The sequence below is a fragment of the Anomaloglossus baeobatrachus genome, unplaced genomic scaffold, assembly GCF_048569485.1.
Source record: "Anomaloglossus baeobatrachus isolate aAnoBae1 unplaced genomic scaffold, aAnoBae1.hap1 Scaffold_154, whole genome shotgun sequence".
Classification (NCBI taxonomy): domain Eukaryota; kingdom Metazoa; phylum Chordata; class Amphibia; order Anura; family Aromobatidae; genus Anomaloglossus; species Anomaloglossus baeobatrachus.
The window spans coordinates 202,607-221,525 of record NW_027441924.1 but is presented as its reverse complement, the minus strand read 5'-3'; the positions used below and the strand labels follow the sequence as shown (position 1 = coordinate 221,525).

General features: G+C 46.5%; 2 protein-coding genes and 1 long non-coding RNA gene across 3 annotated transcripts in view; 1 reads left to right on the top strand and 2 right to left on the bottom strand.

Moving 5' to 3' along the window:
* LOC142260648 (uncharacterized) overlaps positions 1-18,919 on the bottom strand; it is a gene marked incomplete at its 5' end in the record, with an annotated part of 65,970 nt that overhangs the window by 36,585 nt on the left and 10,466 nt on the right. The window lies entirely within an intron of this gene.
* LOC142260644 (uncharacterized) lies at positions 316-9,777 on the bottom strand. Its single transcript, XR_012728678.1, has 2 exons — positions 9,721-9,777; positions 316-1,886 (listed from the first exon to the last, which is right to left on the bottom strand). It is a non-coding gene; the product is annotated as an uncharacterized LOC142260644 (long non-coding RNA).
* LOC142260660 (uncharacterized) lies at positions 10,949-18,402 on the top strand. The gene is made up of 4 exons (XM_075332043.1): positions 10,949-11,170; positions 11,252-11,375; positions 11,459-11,572; positions 15,488-18,402. Exons 1-4 carry the CDS (start codon positions 10,949-10,951, stop codon positions 16,321-16,323), a joined length of 1,296 nt encoding a protein of 431 aa, XP_075188158.1. The 3' UTR covers positions 16,324-18,402.

Genomic DNA, 18,919 nt, shown 5'->3' with positions numbered 1-18,919 from the left:
GGCCTCGCGCCTGCGCATTAGGGCGTGCGCACGGTCATTGACCCTTTCTTAAAGGGCCAGCGTCCAGAAACAGGATATTGCATATGCAGGTACAGGGTATAAGAGGGTTATCAATCCAGGTGGGCGGGGCCTGTTCTACGTGTTTAGTAAGCTAGGAGTTCAGGTCCCCCTATTGCTTTGTCCAGTACTGTCGTGGAAACCACTTTCTTGGGAGAGCTAATTTAGGGTGAGATACAAAGTGATCTCCAGATCTGCCAGTGTTGGTCCAATTAATAGCGATGCATCGGAGACAAACACACGAACACACAGTTAATGTCCGTGTACCAGGCTTTGTCTGAATCTCAGATGCCCAGACAGTAGTTTATTAACACCACAAAAGAAAAGGGGACGGCTTAGTACATGACCAAAAATGGAATGAAAGTTGAAAATAACAAAATCGTAAATTATGGATCCTGCTGCATTCCTAAAAATCTAGTTCTGTCCAGTTTTCTGGACCTTCATTAACAAAGACATTTGAGACAAAAGCATCCTTATAACAAAGAGTACACCCTGTGTTATTGCTTTTATGAATAACACTTATGAAGCTAATATAAAAGTACAAAATTATCAAAGATATATAGATATATAAATTGCTTAAATGATAATCAAACTTAATATAAAATATTAACCATAACAATTCCTCCCTTTTTATTATTTACAGACAATTTATCCATCAGCTATATCCCCATGCTGTGACAGCATGAAGGGGCCAACCCCGTTCACTGATAGATATCTTGTTTGTAAATTTCATCATATATATATATTTACTAAGGGAGCACTGAGATGTTTTGCAGATGTGTTAACTGACGGCCTGTGATGTTTGATCTTACGAGTCTCTTTACATAATGTTGTCACAACAAATATACCAATTCTAGCAGCTACATACACTAATAGTACCAACATTCCCATCTGTAGAATGCCCATCAGCCACCCAGTGATACCTGAGAACCAAATTGTCAGAGACATTTGTCTGCAGCTTGGTTATATAGGGAATGTTTGGGTAAAGCACTTATATCTAGAACACCATGAGGAAATATAAAGGTAACGGTATAAGGCGTGCAGAGGTGTCGATCCCCTCTGCGCCCCGGGGAAGTCATTTATAGGCCTGGTGACCACATACTAGATATAAATCCTTAGGCATTATGCAGTGTATTATGTCAGTGGTTCTCCCAACACAACACATATCAGTCAAACGTCCTTTGCTTCGAAGGTTTGGCGCACCAATTTCAGCAGTTTTTTGAGACAGACCTCATTCCTTCAGGATGTCTTAGACTCAAAATGTTAGTTAAATTGGTAAAGTTGTTCACAAGTCTACACAGAATGTGTAAACCACAGTTCACTATTGCTCAAAACATCCATGGTCACTTTTCTGGAAACAACTATCATTACAAATAATCACGAGTAATTGAAGTACTCTCACAGTTTTTTCCAGTCCTGAGAGTGTGAGCATCACAGGCGTAACTTATAGTCCTCATATAGGGTCAGGGGATCTGCAAGATATGGCATAGAATTAGAAGATATTGGGCTCGGAGTGCATATCCAACAGTTCTTAGTGCTTTAGAGTCCATATCTTGGAACAGAACTTGGTGATGCTTTATCAGTTTGTTATCACAGTCCTCTTTTAGTGCCTCATTGATAGGACAAGAGGTACAGTTGCCATCAGCATAATCCAAAAGGCAGAGTGGTTATCTTTGTATCTTTGCCTTGGATCTTGACAGAAGTGGCAGTGGTTAGCATCACTTAGAATGGTTCCCTGGATCTAGGCTCCAATGGTCTCTTTATGTGTCTCTTGACCACGACCCAGTCACCTGGTGCCGGTGTGTGTGTGCCACTTATAAACATGGGGTCTGGGATGGAGGAAAGAACACAGTTATGAGTAACAGTCAGATGTTTGTGCAACTCAGGGACATATTCAGTGAGAAAAGCATACGCATATTCAGTGAGAAAAGCATACGAGGCCTGCAATTGCTGTGGGAAATATAATTCTGTCTCAGGAACACTACCAAACATTAATTCATATGGGGACAGCTTCTTTATACCTCTTCGGGCAGTTCTCACTGAAAGCAATGCGATGGGCAAGCAATCTACCCAGGGCAAGTGTGTTTCCTCCATGCACTTTAATTTAAGAGTACCGTTAAAGCGTTCCACCTTCCCACTACTTTGTGGGTCATAGGGAACGTGGAAAGCATGTTCTAATCCCAAAGTAGCCATGATCTGTTTCATTTAATTCTCCATTGAAGTAAGCACCTCTGTTACTTTCTATAGTTTTGGGAAACCCATATCTGCAAACCATCTTACTTATTACTTTCTTGATGGTAATTGTGGTCTTTGTGTTATCTTTCATCACGGTCTAAGCTTCAGACATACCAGGACATATTCATAAGTACCCACCTTAGGCAGCAGTATGTAGTCCACCTGCAGTCTCTGAAATGAGTAATCTGGTTTTGGTGCTGAATTTCTGCGGAACTCAAATAGGCCTACCGGGGCTGTGTTTTGCACAAACAAGACATACTTTGCAGCCATATTCGGGAACCCTGGGGCACATCAGTTTTGCAGCACTACCGCACACGTCACACCTTTGCACCGGAGAATGTGCCAGGGCAGCCATCATGGGGAACAGGCAGCGTGGGAGGCAAATCCGGGTGTTTACCTGCCATACCCCTGACTCTGACCGTACAGCGCCCACTTTGACCCACGCATTCTGTTCGTTTGAGGGGGCCTGGGTCTGGAAGACCTGCAATAGTTCACGATCAACAGCCACTGGCGCCGGTACGGTGCCAGCCTCCTTTGCTGTAAGGGGGCACCCCGCACTATCGGTCACTAAGCTCCCTGAGAGGGCTATGTCTGTTATGGCCAGTATGTCTGTCAGAGGTAGTCTTGCTGCTTCTTTAGCCGCCTTGTCGGCCAGTGCATTCCCTACTGCAAGGGGAGTTTGTTCCCGTGTGTGTGCCGATACTTTGACTATGGCTGCCCTTCGGGGAAGGGTGAGTGCTGTCAGTAGCTGCTCTACCGCCTGCGCATTCTTTATGGGTTTGCCAGCAGAGGTCAGGAAATTACGGCTTCGCCAAATGGCGCCAAAGTCGTGTGCTACCCCAAAAGCATATTGTGAGTCAGAAAATACATTGCTCTTCTTACCTTTTCCCAGACTGCACATTACAGCGAATGCCTTCAACTCAAACCTCTTGCGCAGAGTAGCTCGAAGGGAATGGTTCTTACTGCCTTACCATTGTGGACTACTGCATACCCGGTGATGAACAGTCCTTGATCATTGTCCAAAGCTCTGGAACCATCTATAAAATACTCAGCAGAGGGGTTAGTGAGTGGTACATCAGTGATATTTGTCAAGTCCTCTGTTTCTGCCTCCACCAATGCCTGACAGTCACGTGTCATATCAAACTGAACTTCATCTGCTAGTTTGAAAAACAGGGGCAAGTCTTGTCTCACGGTCTCTCCCACAGGGGCCGGTCTTGTCTCACGGTCCCTCCCTCAGGGGCAGGTCTTGTCTCATGGTCCCTCCCACAGGGACAGGTCTTGTCTCATGGTCCCTCCCACAGGGACAGGTCTTGGCTCACGGTCCCTCCCACTTCCCCATCCAAATATTCTCCTCCCTTTTCTACAATCCACTGTTAATCATGCAGCTGGATTTAGACCATTACAGTTTGAGAGCATTATGGGGGAATGTAAAGAGGGAAAAGCTTAATATTTGTCCGGCCTTTATACTGAAGGATGGTGGGTTTGAGCCTGTTGGAGTCTTTCAGATACAGCATGAGGAGCTTGGAGTGAGGGGGCAGCTTAACACTATGTCCTCTGTCTTTCTAATAGAGTCCTGAAACAGCTGCCCAGCTCTTACACAAGCAGGGGTCACTGTAATAACTGAATGTAGTATCCCAGAGTAATACTCTGGAGGGTGCTGTCTGCCACCGTGTTCTTGGGTGAGGACGCTGGCTATATGTCCAACCTGCTTGTGGCGGTAAAGGGTTAAAGGTTTTTCCCACGTCTATTTTGCTTATGTGAACACAACTGTCTGGATTTATTCTCGAGTCAAACAACTAGCTTTGGGAATTGTCAGTCAGGATTCGGAGACTACACAGGGCGCCTTCTTTTAAGGGGGGGTGGTCACCTTGGGCCCAATTAGGGTAAATTATATGCAGGTCCCAATTTTCTGCAACACGTCTGTCCTTAAATTAATAAGTGAATATGAGAAAACTAAAACCTGGGTCACAAAATAGGAACAATGACTATAGTCCCCGGGGGATGACAATGGGGTTGTGGGAGACATCTGAATTGTCAGTTTCCTATGGTGGTGGGGGTCACGATAGTAGTTGTTGCCTTTTTGGGACATTTGTCCCCTCAAAAAAAAAACAAAAAAAAACCTTTTTGTCCACAAGCCCAACCTTTTACATTGCTGTAGTCTTAAGCGGGCTTTACACGCTACGACATCGCTAATGCGGAGTCGTTGGGGTCACGGAATTCGTGACGCACATCCGGCCGCATTAGCGATGCCGTTGCGTGTGACATCGATTAGCGATTTTGCATCGTTGCAAAACAGTGAAAAATCGCTAATCGGCGACACGGGGGTCCATTCCCAATTATCGTTACTTCAGCAGTAACGAGGTTGTTCCTCGTTCCTGCGGCATCACACATCGCTGCGTGTGACGCCGCAGGAGCGAGGAACGTCTCCCTACCTGCCTCCCGGCCGCTATGCGGAAGGAAGGAGGTGGGCGGGATGTTACGTCCCGCTCATCTCCGCCCCTCCGCTGCGATTGGGCGGCGGTTCAGTGACGTCACTGTGACGCCGCACGGACCGCCCCCTTAGAAAGGAGGCGGTTCGCCGGTCACAGCGACGTCGCCGGACAGGTAAGTATGTGTGACGGCTCTGGGCGATGTTGTGCGGCACGGGCAGCGATATGCCCGTGTCGCGCAACAGATGGGGGCGGGTACCCACACTAGCGATATCGGGACCGATATCGCAGTGTGTAAAGTAGCCTTAAGCCTTCAAAGCCTCTAGGGCTGCGACAACCCCACACCCTGATGAAGGTGACACTAATCACAAAACCACACATTGGTTCTGGACATCACACACCAACAAGATGTCCGTAGCGAGGTACCATCCTCTCACACATTGTGCTATCTTCCTATGCAGCATGGCTGACATACCTTCAGTCTTTTTAGCTGACACATTTACCATTGCTACTGCTTGCACATTTTCTCTTTTTTTTTTTTTTTTTTTTTAGCACCTTACATTTACACCATGTACTTTTGTATGGTTCTTCATACATTGCTGCTGTAATATACTTCACCATCATTCCATCCTGTTCTATAAACTCATTGCCTTACATACACACGCAGCATGTTACTTTTTATAACGCATACTGTTTTTTGTATCATTATAGGTCAATACGGGTCTATTCACATTGCTGCTTGTGGTCATCATTATAAACATTCCATTATAATCCAACATTATAAATATTCCTTTTACATATTTTGATTGTTGTGATGCTGCCCTTTCTCGGTTGTACCCACTGCATCATTTTACTTGTTATCAATAAACATTATTGTGTTATTTCTCCTCTATAATGGTTACATATAGGCTATTTTTTTTTTCCTCACTCTTTTGTGCATTCCTGTAGTTTAGTCTCTTATCTCCTTCTTGTGGTGGATTCCCCCTCTACCCCTCCCTTTTCTTCTACTTGGCTGCAGAGGGGCCAAATTAACGCTTTCCTTTCTAGTTCAGCTACCCAGGGGATATTTCCCTCAAATACATCCATTTAATATTGCTCCACTTTGGGAGACTGGTACAGTGCCCTGGACTGCAGGTCTATGGGCATTTATAACACACCGCAGCAATAGTCCATGAATCTTATCATTATGTTCATACCCAAAACTGAGTATGGTCCTATGCTACAATCTGCAACAAATCTTGTTGCTTATTCTGCCTATGGGTACCTTCACACTTAGCGATGCAGCAGCGATCCGACCAGCGATCTGACCTGGTCAGGATCGCTGCTGCATCGCTACATGGTCGCTGGTGAGCTGTCAAACAGGCAGATCTCACCAGCGACCAGTGAACAGCCCCCAGCCAGCAGCGACGTGCAAGCGACGTTGCGCTTGCACGGAGCCGCCGTCTGGAAGCTGCGGAGACTGGTAACTAAGGTAAACATCGGGTATGGTTACCCGATGTTTACATTAGTTACCAGTGTGAGCAGGGAGCAGGGAGCCGCGCACACTAAGCGCTGGCTCCTTGCTCTCCTAGCTACAGTACACATCGGGTTAATTAACCCGATGTGTAATGCAGCTACATGTGCAGAGAGCAGGGAGCCGCGCACACTGAGCGCTGGCTCCTTGCTCTCCTAGCTGCTGTACACATCGGGTTAATTAACCCGATGTGTACAGCAGCTACATGTGCAGAGAGCCGGAGCCGGCAGCACAGGCAGCGTGAGAGCTGCAGAGGCTGGTAACTAAGGTAAATATCGGGTAACCACCTTGGTTACCCGATGTTTATCTTGGATACAGCTTACCTCAGCTGTCAGACACCGGCTCCTGCTCCCTGCTCGCTTCATTTGTCGCTCTCTCGCTGTCACACACAGCGATCTGTGTGTCACAGCAGGAGAGCGGCTTTGAAGAAAACGAACCAGGGCTGTGTGTAACGAGCAGCGATCTCGCAGCAGGGGCCAGATCGCTGCTCAGTGTCACACACAGCGAGATCGCTAATGAGGTCACTGCTGCGTCACAAAAAGCGTGACTCAGCAGCAATCTCGGCAGCGAGCTCGCTGTGTGTGAAGCACCCCTAACACCAGTGTCTAATCCTCTGTTAAACTCCATTCTCTGGAAAGTTACCAAGATTAGGTTTTCCTATGTGGCCAGATATACCTCCTGATTACCCTGGAGATATGTTCTAAATGTAAGGGTAATTTTACAGGAGATTCAGGATCTAGGTAGCAAGGACAATATGCCTGGGCATAGGGAAACACAGGACACGCAATATTAGCTCCAGAGGGACTGTGTTGGCCACAGTGTCTGCAGGTCTATCCCAATGATCCTGCATATGGCAGGGGTGCTGAAGGGGGGAGGCAGCGCAGGTTTTACATCAGTTATAGAGACTGCAGCGTTCCCTGGGCCTTTATACTATCACAGATTACATATACACCACCATGAATGGTTTAATCTGATTTATGGTCACTCAGTGAGAGACGCTTGGATACTTTACCACATTCTAACCTGTTTGTTTTTATCTTTCAAACAGTCTTCACATTTGCAGAAAAAAACATCTCCCAAAACAAAAAAAAAATTCCAATAACATGTTGCATCAATCCATTGCTTCATTCCCTTTTCGTCTTTCTTCTATATCCTTTGTAGGGACATGGGTGGTACCTCTGAGGCTCATTACATCCTATAGCTGCCAGTCCTCTGACTGCAACTTCAATGCCCACAGTTAACCGTAGAACTGAAATGGGCCACAGAGTCTTAACCGCAGAAGACTCTACTCTTCTCCCAGCACCAATTTGCTCGCAAGAGAAGGATTTCTACTCCCAGAACCACTGTTCTCGCAAGAGAAGAATTTCTAGGAAGCATCAGGTTACCAGCCCTCTGTACCCGTACAATTCTGAGACAGAACCAAACAAATAACAGTTCATAAACTCTACTACCAACAGTTATTGGGATTACTTCTACTTCTCAATATAATATATCATGGGAGACTAAGCTAATTTCCTACAAAATCTCCATCTACCTCTGACTCAAACAGATTACATCAAACACAAAAGAGACAGTGTATCCAGACCAGAGCATATCAGATTTCAACTACTCAAACAAGATCCCTTTCTTGTCCTGTAGAGGGCGCAGCTCCAAAAATAAAATCTTCAATAAGTTTTCCCTCTCTGGCTATATGTTCTTGTCTGGATAAACTGGATGATTAAAAACTACACCTCCTATTAAGCCAATTCCCATCTTAAATGCAAATGCAAGAGAACATAAACACCAGCACAATGGTTTATCAGATTTTTACAATACATCCGTCACTCAAAGATCAATCAGTCCCACATTAAAGGATCCTCATAGCTTAAAATATAATTCCAGACATAACAGTCATATAGAAAACACAGGACAACATATAATCTTTCAACTGCTGAGATGATATACTCTTCATTCAATTTCCTTCAACAATCATTCGCACATTTAAAAACACATTGATACATATAACAGATCACAGATGGCATATCTCTATTATTTCAATCATACACACAAAATCCAAACACTGGCAGAGGTTTGAGAAGAATGGTCTTGTTGGACCACTACGTACCCGTCTCGGACCTCCAGAAAGCACTGAAACATTTGTAACACAATGGGTTACTCACCGCGAATTTTGTTCAGTGGTTCCTGGGAAGGTCTTTGTAGTCGGGTCACAGAGAGGTCCAGTTAACCATCCCAGGTTTCTGCACCATGTTCTGTCGTGGAAACCCCTTTCTTGGGAGAGCTAATTTAGGGTGAGATGCAAGGGATCTCCAGATCTGCCAATGTTGGTCCAATTAATAGCGATGCATCGGAGACAAACACAAGAACACACAGTCAATCCGTGTACCAGGCTTTGTCTGAATCTCAGATGCCCAAACAGTAGTTTATTAAAACCACAAAAGAAAAGGGGACGGCTTAGTACATGACCAAAAATGGGTATATAGGTTGAAAATAACAAAATCGTAAATTATGGATCCTGCTGCATTCCTAAAAATCTAGTTCTGTCCAGTTTTCTGGACCTTCAGTAACAAAGAAATTTTAGACAAAGGCCTCTTTAAAGCGACTACACCCAGTACTATTGCTTTTATGAATAACACTTATAAAGCTAATACAAAAATACAAAATTATTAAACATATATAAATTGCTTAAATGATAACCAAAACTTAATATAAAATATTAACCATAACAGAAATTACCTTGGCTTATATCTTACTTTACCTGGTAAGACCCTATCCTGCGCTTCTATCCACAGTATTTCCTATGTACACTGTGATGGTCAGGCAGAGACTGAGTGAGTCGCGTGATGAGCTGTGAATGAACTCCGGTGAGGTCACTGAAGTCACCTGAGGTCAAGTTACCTGCGGTCACAGGTGGAGGACCGTGGGAACCGCCAGCTGTGGCCGCAGCTAACCTGAGTGACGTCACCACTGATCGCTGCTCAGTTTCTGCCTGAACCTCACAGCAGGCGGTCATGTGCCGTGATCGCGTGCTGTGACTACATGTAGCAGAGCTTGAATCGTCTTGGGACCTCGTGTGGATTATGTTGAACCTGCACGGGTGTTTTTAGGGATCAATAAAGTGGTAAAAGAGGGTATCCGCTACATACATATTGTGCACACACGGCTCCACTACATACACATCATGCACACACGGCTCTGTTACATACACAGCTCCGGTACGTAGACATAGTACACACATAGCACTGTCCCATACACATCGTACACATGCGGCTCTGCTCCATATACGTCATACACATATTTTCAGCAACTTGTGTTCAAGACCAATCAGGTCCAAATGTCTTAATTTTAAAGTCGCTCAACAAATCTTCTCCTCACCTGAACTTATCAATAAAGAATTCAATAAAGCAAAGATTGAAATAAGAGTGTGCAGGGGTCACATATATACGCAACAGGGGGCACATACATACGCAACAGGGGTCACATACATACGCAACAATAGTTTACTATAACCGTCCACTGACACCGCGCCTCATCCCATCTAGGACTACACTGAGGAGCTGATCATGTGACCCCTGACTCCTCCCCTCCCTGTGACATCATCACAGGTCCTGTAAGCACAGAGCAGCCATATATCTAGTGTGCGGCTCTGCAGGTGGAGGTGTGTGGAGATTCCCCATTACTGGGGCAGGCGGCATTAACCCCTTCAGCTCTGAGGCTTTCTTGGTGTTTTTCTCTCGCTGATTTCTATGAATCGTGAGGTTTTTGTTCCTTTTCCTCTGTTAGATACAGACGCCCCAACTATGAGAGGCCGGAAGCGAGGAAACCCGTCTGCCCTCAGTCCTCAGCCCCTTTCTGTCCTCAGTCCTCGGCCCTTTCTGCCATCAGTCCTCGGCCCCTTTCTGCCCTCAGTCCTCGGCCTTTTTCTGCCCTCAGTCCTTGGCCCTTTCTGCCCTCAGTCCTCGGGCCCTTTCTGCCCTCGGTCCTCGGCCCCTTTCTGCCCTCGGTCCTCGGCCCCTTTCTGCCCTCGGTCCTCGGCCCCTTTCTGCCCTCGGTCCTCGGCCCCTTTCTGCCCTCGGTCACCGGCCCTTTCTGCCCTCAGTCCCCGGCCCCTTTCTGCCCTCGGTCCCCGGCCCCTTTCTGCCCTCGGTCCCCGGCCCCTTTCTGCCCTCGGTCCCCGGCCCCTTTCTGCCCTCGGTCCCCGGCCCCTTTCTGCCCTCGGTCCCCTGCCCCTTTCTGCCCTCGGTCCCCTGCCCCTTTCTGCCCTCGGTCCCCGGCCCCTTTCTGCCCTCGGTCCCCGGCTCCTTTCTGCCCACGGTCCTCGGCCCCTTTCTGCCCTCAGTCCCTGGCCTTTTTCTGCCCCTACACAGTATAATGTTCCCCCAGAATGTTCTCATTATATGCTTACCATTATTCTCTCCAGTAATTGTATTATTACAGCGGATTCTTTATCATGTCACATCGTCATCTTCTCCCCAGTCAGGTGCTTACAATATCGGATCCTCTCAGTGGAGATCTTCTATAGAAGAAAATTCTCCTGATTGCCCCGTGAAGGATGGATATGGACAGGGACAAGATGGCAGAGAGGATATTACACCTCACCCTAGAGATCCTCTTCCGGCTTACTGGAGAGGTGAGAGATTCTGATGACGTCACATTACATCATTCTTATCTATGGGAATAACAGATGGACAGAACTGGAGAGGTGAGGACTCTGGAAATGTCTGGAGTGAGATTTATTACTGTGTCTCTCCATAACCAGGATTACACAGTAGTGAAGAAGACCTCTAGTGAGCGCTGTCAGGCCCCTGTGTCTGAGGGATGGGGAAGACCCCTGAGCCCAATCACGGGGCCTCCACCTCACCCCCCGATACATGAGGACATCAATGACCAGAAGATCCTAGAACTCACCTACAAGATGACTGAGCTGCTGACTGGAGAGGTGACACTGCTGGGAATGCTGGGACATTATACAGTAACGCTATGAAGGGATCGGGGGTGACGGTATCATTGTATGTGTCAGGTTCCTATAAGGTGTCAGGACGTCACCGTCTATTTCTCCATGGAGGAGTGGGACTATTTAGAAGGACACAAAGATCTGTACAAGGACGTCATGATGGAGGTTCCCCAGCCCCTCACATCACCAGGTAATAGAGAGGACTAAATACACACGGCCTATAATTATCTGTATGTAAGGAATGAATTCAGTCCCTGTATGTGTCTCCTCCAGCTCTATCCAGTAAGAGGACAACACCAGAGAGATGTCCCCGTCCTCTTCTCCCACAGGACTGTAAACAAGAAGACCCCGATGTTACTCAGGATGTGTTTCCTCCAGCTCTATCCTGTAAGAGATATCTACTCATGTACTTTCTGCACTAATTTTCTGTTTACATTTTAAGGTGTTTTGCTGTGGGATTTTTTCAGCTGTATTTTCTTTCCTTCTGCTTCTTCCGCTGTTTGTGTGCCGCCCCTGTAGCGGTCGAACCACTCAGATCCGGGGCCGCTGCTGTTGCTCGAGGGTCTATGGACCCGGGGGCTTGTGGCCACTTCAATGTGAAGGGGGGAGACTATTTACAGGGGGTAAGAGTTCTTGACGCCACCCGTTGTTCACAGTAAGGGAGTACCGCCGCTGCTGGGAGTGCTCGGGCTACATGGAGTGGGGTAGCCTGATGACGTTCCCTCCACAGGTAGGGGAGGCCCCGGGACTCTGGATAATGGTGGAGCGGGGGTGCGCAGGGCCAGACGGAAGCAGGGGACGACCATGTACTCACTCAGGCAGCATCGGTGATGGTGCGACCGCAAAGCAGACTCTGACAACAAGGTAAACCAAGTCTCTGGGTGCCGCTGGCCTCTTGGGGGAGCCCGTCTGGAAGTCCATCCCCTGTAGTACTGTCGGGTGATCCGGAGCCTCCCTCCTTGCACAAATTTAAAGTGTTCTGGTGGCCCGTATGCGTAAAGCTGTCCGGGCCCTGCTCCCTACTTTAGTGTAAGTGGAGCTGTGCTCTCAAAGGCTCATTCGTGGGATTTCTGTGGGCTGCTTGGGTTGGAAAGCCCTATCCCCCTTGTTGCGCTAGTGCCCCTGATCTCTGAGCTTCATGGGAACAGTCCTCCACAGGTTAATTGCCGGGTTGCCTGAAGATACTCCCCGACCTAGGGTCCTGTACCCTGCCATGCTTTTGGACCCAGACCGGTTATTAGACTCTGATGCTTTCTGTACTCTGAGACCAGGTCTAGACACCCAGGCTCAATACCCTGCAACTGGGTCTCCGACTCCACCGGTCCCAGACCACCGTCTGCGACCCAACCTGCCACAAACAGGGAGCCACACACTTCCCAGCCCCTCACTTCTCGAGGGCTACCACTCAACTCTCTCTACTTCCTCTCCCTTTGCTCCCCTAGGGCCAACTACTCTGTCACCTCCCAACCGTCTGCCTGACCCCTAGGTGGGCGGCCCTATTCCAGCTCAGCAACCCACTGGTGTGCCTGACAGTGTGTGGTGTGAGGTGTGGTTGGGAGTTTGGATGCTGATGGAAACAGTACCACAGGTTGGAACCCAGAACCATGAGGGGTTGAAAACTGCCCCAAGAATAGGAAGTGCAGTACCCTGTGACACCCCGAATAGTCCAGGGGCGTCACATTTGTTTCTAGTGCCTTCTCTATGTCATTATGAAGGCAACTCAAAGACCTGCAGAGGGTTATGATTACTGTGTTTCCCAGTAAATAAGACCTACTCCAAAATTAAGCCCTAGTTACTGTCAGCGCCAGCGTTGGGAGGAGTCAAACTGCGCAATTTCTCAGGAACCCCACTCTCTTAGGGTCCCCATCAGTTGTATTCTAAGGTTAATTGTTTAAGGACCTTTGATGACTTCAAAGTCATGTGACATGATGTAACCAAAGGTCTTTTGACTTCAGGAGTCTAAAAGAACTAAACAGAAGACAGGCTGGCATACAGGACTGGCATTAAGGGAAAGGGAGAGCAAACTGGGCAATTTAACAGGGCTCCCATTCTCTTAGGGGCCCCAGTGTTTATATTATAATAATAATAATTTTAACCAGCTTTGCCAAAATTGGCAAAGCTTGGCCAGAACAAGGGTGTGATGCCACCACTTCTCTAATTCGTAACAAACTGCGGCGTTCCCTATTTCAGAAATCTCACTCCCGTCCCTGATGTCATTTTGCAGTGTCCATCGCCGGTCTTGATGAATTGGAGCCCAAATGTTTATCTGCACAGACAGCAATACTTTGCTACCTTCTTTGGTTACAAAGCCTAATTGTCTATGTTGTGGACCAATGTCACAGAGATGTTTACAGGTTATTCAACTGTCAAGGTGGTGTCAGGATCTGTGGAAACTACACTCTGCCTGCTAACTTCTCTGATGTCCGTGAGCAGTGCAGGGAGACACAGGCATCAAAGCACAGACAGGCAGGCTAACAAAAGTTAATGTCTGCTGGGCTGCTAGTTAGTGTCTTTGATCAAATGCAGCAGGAAGCCAGTATCATTCTCTCACCTTCTGTATATGCTGGCTGGACTATTTCATTAATGCCAGCTATAGGTTACCTATACTGGTGAGGTGTTGTGATACAGACTAACGGGTGGTTGTTGCGCATTATTGCTGTGAATTGTTGTGGTGTTAACCCTTGTTGTCCTTTTGTTTCTGTCTTCCTGCTCTTGCTTTTCTCCTTAAGGATGCTTTACAAGCTGTGACATCACTAGTGATTGCTAGCGATGTCGAGCGCGATAGCACCTGCCCCCGTCGTATGTGCGACATTTGGTGATCGCTGCCATAGCGGACATTATTGTTACAGCAGTGTCACACGCACATACCTTGTCAGCGACGTCGCTGTGACCGCCGAACAATCCCTCCCTCAAGGGGGAGGTGCGTTCGGAGTCATAGCGACGTCACTGCGGCATCACTAAGTGGCCGGCCAATAGAAGCGGAGGGTCGGAGATGAGCGGGACGTAACATCCCGCCCACCTGCTTCCTTCCGCATTGCCGGTGGACGCAGGTAAGGAGATGTTCGTTGTTCCTGCGGTGTCACACATAGGGATGTGTGATGCCGCAGGAACGACGAACAATGTCGTACCTGTGGCAGCAGCGATATTAAGGAAATGAACGACGTGTCAACGAGCAACGATTTTTCACGTTTTTGTGCTCATTGATCGTCGGTCATTTGTGTCACACGCTGCGATGTCGCTACCGGCTCCGGATGTGCGTCACTAACGACGTGACCCTGACGATATATCCGTAGCGATGTTGCAGCGTGTAAAGCACCCTTAAGTCTCTCACTGTTTATTTCTGTGAGTTTGCAGTGTGCCTGAGTTTTAGTTTTCCCGTCTGTCTTAATCTGTATTTCCATCATACTCCTTCACTTTCCTTCCCTGGGAGATCACTGACAAAAGCATCTCCACTTTCAGGGAGATCATCAGGGAGATCATCTCCACCTTCCAGAGATTAGGGATAGCCTAGGGTCTCTTAGCGTGAGGGACAGTATAGGAGCCCACTGTCCTTTGTTATTCTGCAGTCACAATGTGATAATCAGTCAGATTATTTACTGTAGCACATTCCAGAGAACTGGTGCTACTGGAGAGATATCTTGGAGACGGGATTGGGAGGTCTGAATTAACAAAAATGTAACTCTTACCCGCCCCCGTCGCACATGCGATATCTTGTGATAGCTGCCGTAGCAAATATTATCGCTACGGCAGCTTCACACGCACTTACCTGCCCTGCGATGTTGCTCTGGCCGGCGACCTGCCTCCTTCCTAAGGGGGTGGGTCGTGCGGCGTCACAGCGACGTCACACGGCAGGCGGCCAATAGAAGCGGAGGGGTGGAGATGAGCGGGACGTAAACATCCCGCCCACCTTCTTCCTTCCGCATAGCCGGTGGAGGCAGGTAGAAGATGTTCCTCTCTCCTTCGGCTTCATACACAGCGATGTGTGCTGCCGCAGGAACGAGGAACAACATCGTACCTGTCGCAGCAAAATTATGGAAATGACCGACACTACACAGATCACCGATTTACGCCGCTTTTGCGATCGTTTATCGGTGTATCTAGGTTTACACGTTACGACGTCGTTACTGGCGGCGGATGTGCGTCACTTTCGATTTGACCCCGACGACATCGCAGTAGCGATGTCGCAACGTGCAAAGTACCCCTAAGAATGAATTTTTCGCTAATTTAATTTCTGATGTTATAAAATAAATGTACTTTCAAGGTAATATCATTAAAAACTAGTAACATTGTGTTTATTTTTAGCAGATGACTGTATTGGGAGTTCAGGTGGACATCTAATATCTTCAGAATGTATAACAGATGATGAAACTATCACACATGATACATATGAAGAGCGTGCTGTTGTCCCAGATATACCTCCAGTCCTTCCTCGGAAAGTTCTATCATCTGATCTTTTCAAGCAAGTCCAAAATTCTGATTTATCACAGAATTTTAAGCAAAATAAAAGTTACAGAAGGGATGTCGACCAAGAAACGGTCCCTACAAGGGAGAAACCATTTTCATGTTCAAAATGTAGGAAATGTTTTACCAGGAAATCACATCTTGTTAACCATCAAAGATCTCATACAGGGGAGAAGCCATTTTCATGTTCCGAATGTGGGAAATGTTTTAGTCAGATATCAAATCTTGCTGCGCATAAAAAATATCACACTGGGAAGAAGCAGTTTTCATGTTCAGAATGTGGGAAATGTTTTATTCGGAAATCACACCTTGTTAGACATCAGAAAAATCACAAAGGGGAGAAGTCATTTTCATGTGTAGAGTGTGGAAAATGTTTCATTCGGAAATCAGATCTTGTTTGGCATCAAAGATCTCACACAGGGGAAAAGCCATTTTCATGTTCAGAATGTGGGAAATGTTTTATTCAGAAATCAAACCTTGTTGTACATCAAAGATCTCACACCGGGGAGAAGCCATTTTCATGTTCAGAGTGTGGGAAATGTTTTATTCAGAAATCAGATCTTGTTAGGCATCAAAGATCTCACACAGGAGAGAAGACATTTTCATGCTCAGAATGTGGTAAATGTTTTACTAGGAAATCAGGTCTTGTTTACCATCAAAAAAATCACACAAATTAACCATTTTATGTTCTGAATTTGGAAAATGTTATTCTCAGAAATCAGATCTTGTTAAACATGTGAAGAAGCCGCACAGGGAAGGAACATTTTTCAAGTCGTGAATAATTGAAATGTTTAACTGGTAAATCAAGTCTTTCCGACCATCAGAAATCCAACAGAGCGGAGCAGCCATTCTTACTTTCAGAATTTGTCAAATGTTTTTCATCATTAATCAGGTCCTGTTGTCAGATGAGTCACATGGGAGAAGCCATCATGATGACCATAATTCAAAGGGTTTTATCCAAAAATCGGCTAGAATTGCTCAAGCCATCATGATGACCATAATTCAAAGGGTTTTATCCAAAAATCGGCTAGAATTGCTCAAGTAAAGGGCCATTTACATGCTGCGACATCGCTAACAATATATCGTCGGGGTCACGGTGTTTGTGACGCACATCCGGCATCGTTAGCGACGCAGCGTGTAACACGTATGAGCGACCTTAAACGATCGCAAAATAGCCAAAAATCATTGGTATGTGAGAGATCGTTCACTTACCAAAAATTGTTGTGTATTCAGTAGCGAGGTTGTTCGTCGTTCTTGCGGCAGCACACATCGCTATGTGTGACAACGCAGGAACAAGCAACAACCTCGTACCTGCGGCAGGCCGCAATGAGGAAGGAAGGAGGTGGGCGGGATGTTCGTTCCGCTCATCTCCGCCCCTCCGCTTCTATTGGACGGCTGCCGTGTGACGTCTGTGACGCCGCACGTACCGCCCCCTTAGAAAGGAGGCGGATCGCCGGCCATAGCGACATCGCAGGGAAGGTAAGTCCGTGTGACGGGTGTAAGCGATGTTGTGCGCCACGGTCAGCGATTTGCCCGTGACGCACAACCGACGGGGGCGGGTACGCTCTGTAGCGATATCGATACCGATATTGCAGCATGTAAAGTACCCCTAAGAATTGGTGAGGGAAAGTACCATTTTCTTTCTTTTTAAACTTATCGTATTTTTCGGACCATAAGACATACCTAGATTTTGAAGAAGGAAAATAGGGAAAAAGATTGAAGCAAAAAATGTGGTCATGCCGCACTGATATGGGGGGATCTGCTGCTGACACTGTTATAGGGGTACTCTCCCCCAATTTCTAGTGCAATGATGGCTTTCCCTTTAAATAGTGCTTATCACAAATCTGTGGCTGCCTTTTTTTATTTACTAATACAGTGGAGAGCTGCAGATTAGTGAATTTTCTAAATATAATCCAGTACCAAAATTTTTGGAAGTGTCCCTAATGTCCCCCAAAAGGAACTTCTAGGTTGTGAGATCCCACAACCCTCAGCGATCACTGATCGTGAAAGAGTGAGCTTTTCGACCCCAGCTCTACGGCATCCTTCTTAAGCAGTTCACTAAAACCTTAAAGTAAGGGACCTCGCTGGATTAGTTGACAGAGGAATTTCTCGTGTTTAGAGCAGCTGCAGAGATTTGTGGGTTCCTGCTTTGCACACGGAGATCCCACAAACTAGAAGTTCGGGCTCAACTTTGCTAGTAAAATTTGTAAAATGTTTTGATACTGGATTGTATTTGTAAAATTGACTAATTTCAGATTGTTTGATCTTTTTAGTAACTAAAGCAGTGGGCAATCACTGATCTCGGGAAGACCAGCCAGAAAACACTGCCGGCAGCCAGCAAGGGCGCTTAACACAGTGAAATCCTAGGTGTATTGCCCCCTGAGAAGTATGCAAATCAAAAAGGTCCATGAAGCCTCTGTTAGGAGTCTCGACACAGAAAATAGCCAGAAATACCCCGCCTTGGTATTTCCCTTGTCATATCTTTAAACTTGTCAAGAGCTGGATATTGACTAAAAGGGCCACTTAATATGGTGGTCTCCTAAAAAGAGCCACTCCTTGGCTAGGTCCTTCCAGGAGGGATATCTGGCTATTTTCTGTGTCGAGACTCCGGACAGAGGCTCCATGGACCTTTTTGATTTGTTTAGTTACTAAAAAGCGCATCCCCAGATTGGAGATAGGAACTTTTAAATATATCATATTGTATATAATTGCATTTCAAAACTTGCTGTTTTGTTAATAAATGCTTGTAAAATATATATTCTTTATGCTTATCTTTATTGTTTAGATGTTATGATTTTGCCTCAGAACCTCTGGAGTTGAGGCAGAGCTGTAGACCTTTCGCAGAAAAATAGTGAGGGGTTGTCACATAGGTGTCTCGGTCAGCTGACAATCCCATTGGCAGCAAGTGTTGGAAAACCCCAGAGATTGGCAGCACGTGTTGTTATCTGACAGTTCTCTGTTTCTACAGCAGCGGACACTATGACCCTGGGAACCTGTCAGGTTTTTCCTCTCAGTTGCCAGCCTCTGACTTCCTTTATACACCTCATCCTGGTGTGCCTTCGGTGTGGTTTATAGTTGTTCCTGGCTGTGGTCTGCGGTGGTTGTCTCCTCTTGTTTTTCCTGATAGTTCTGTGGTATCTGCTCTTAAGAAAAGTATAAAAGTGAAATAAAGTAAGAATTTTATAGTAATCTGCGCCACTTCAAATTATTCAAAAAGGATATAGATAGGGTAAAATAGAGTAACTAGACCGAACGGAAATATTTACATTTTTT

Bases quoted from the DNA above. Each gene is read 5' to 3' on its own strand.
- LOC142260660 (XM_075332043.1), top strand. From the start codon at position 10,949: ATGTCTGGAGTGAGATTTATTACTGTGTCTCTCCATAACCAGGATTAC. The intron at 11,376-11,458 runs GTAATAGAGAGG...TGTCTCCTCCAG, and splicing joins CCAGCCCCTCACATCACCAG to CTCTATCCAGTAAGAGGACA. The intron at 11,573-15,487 runs GTAAGAGATATC...GTTTATTTTTAG, and splicing joins GTTTCCTCCAGCTCTATCCT to CAGATGACTGTATTGGGAGT.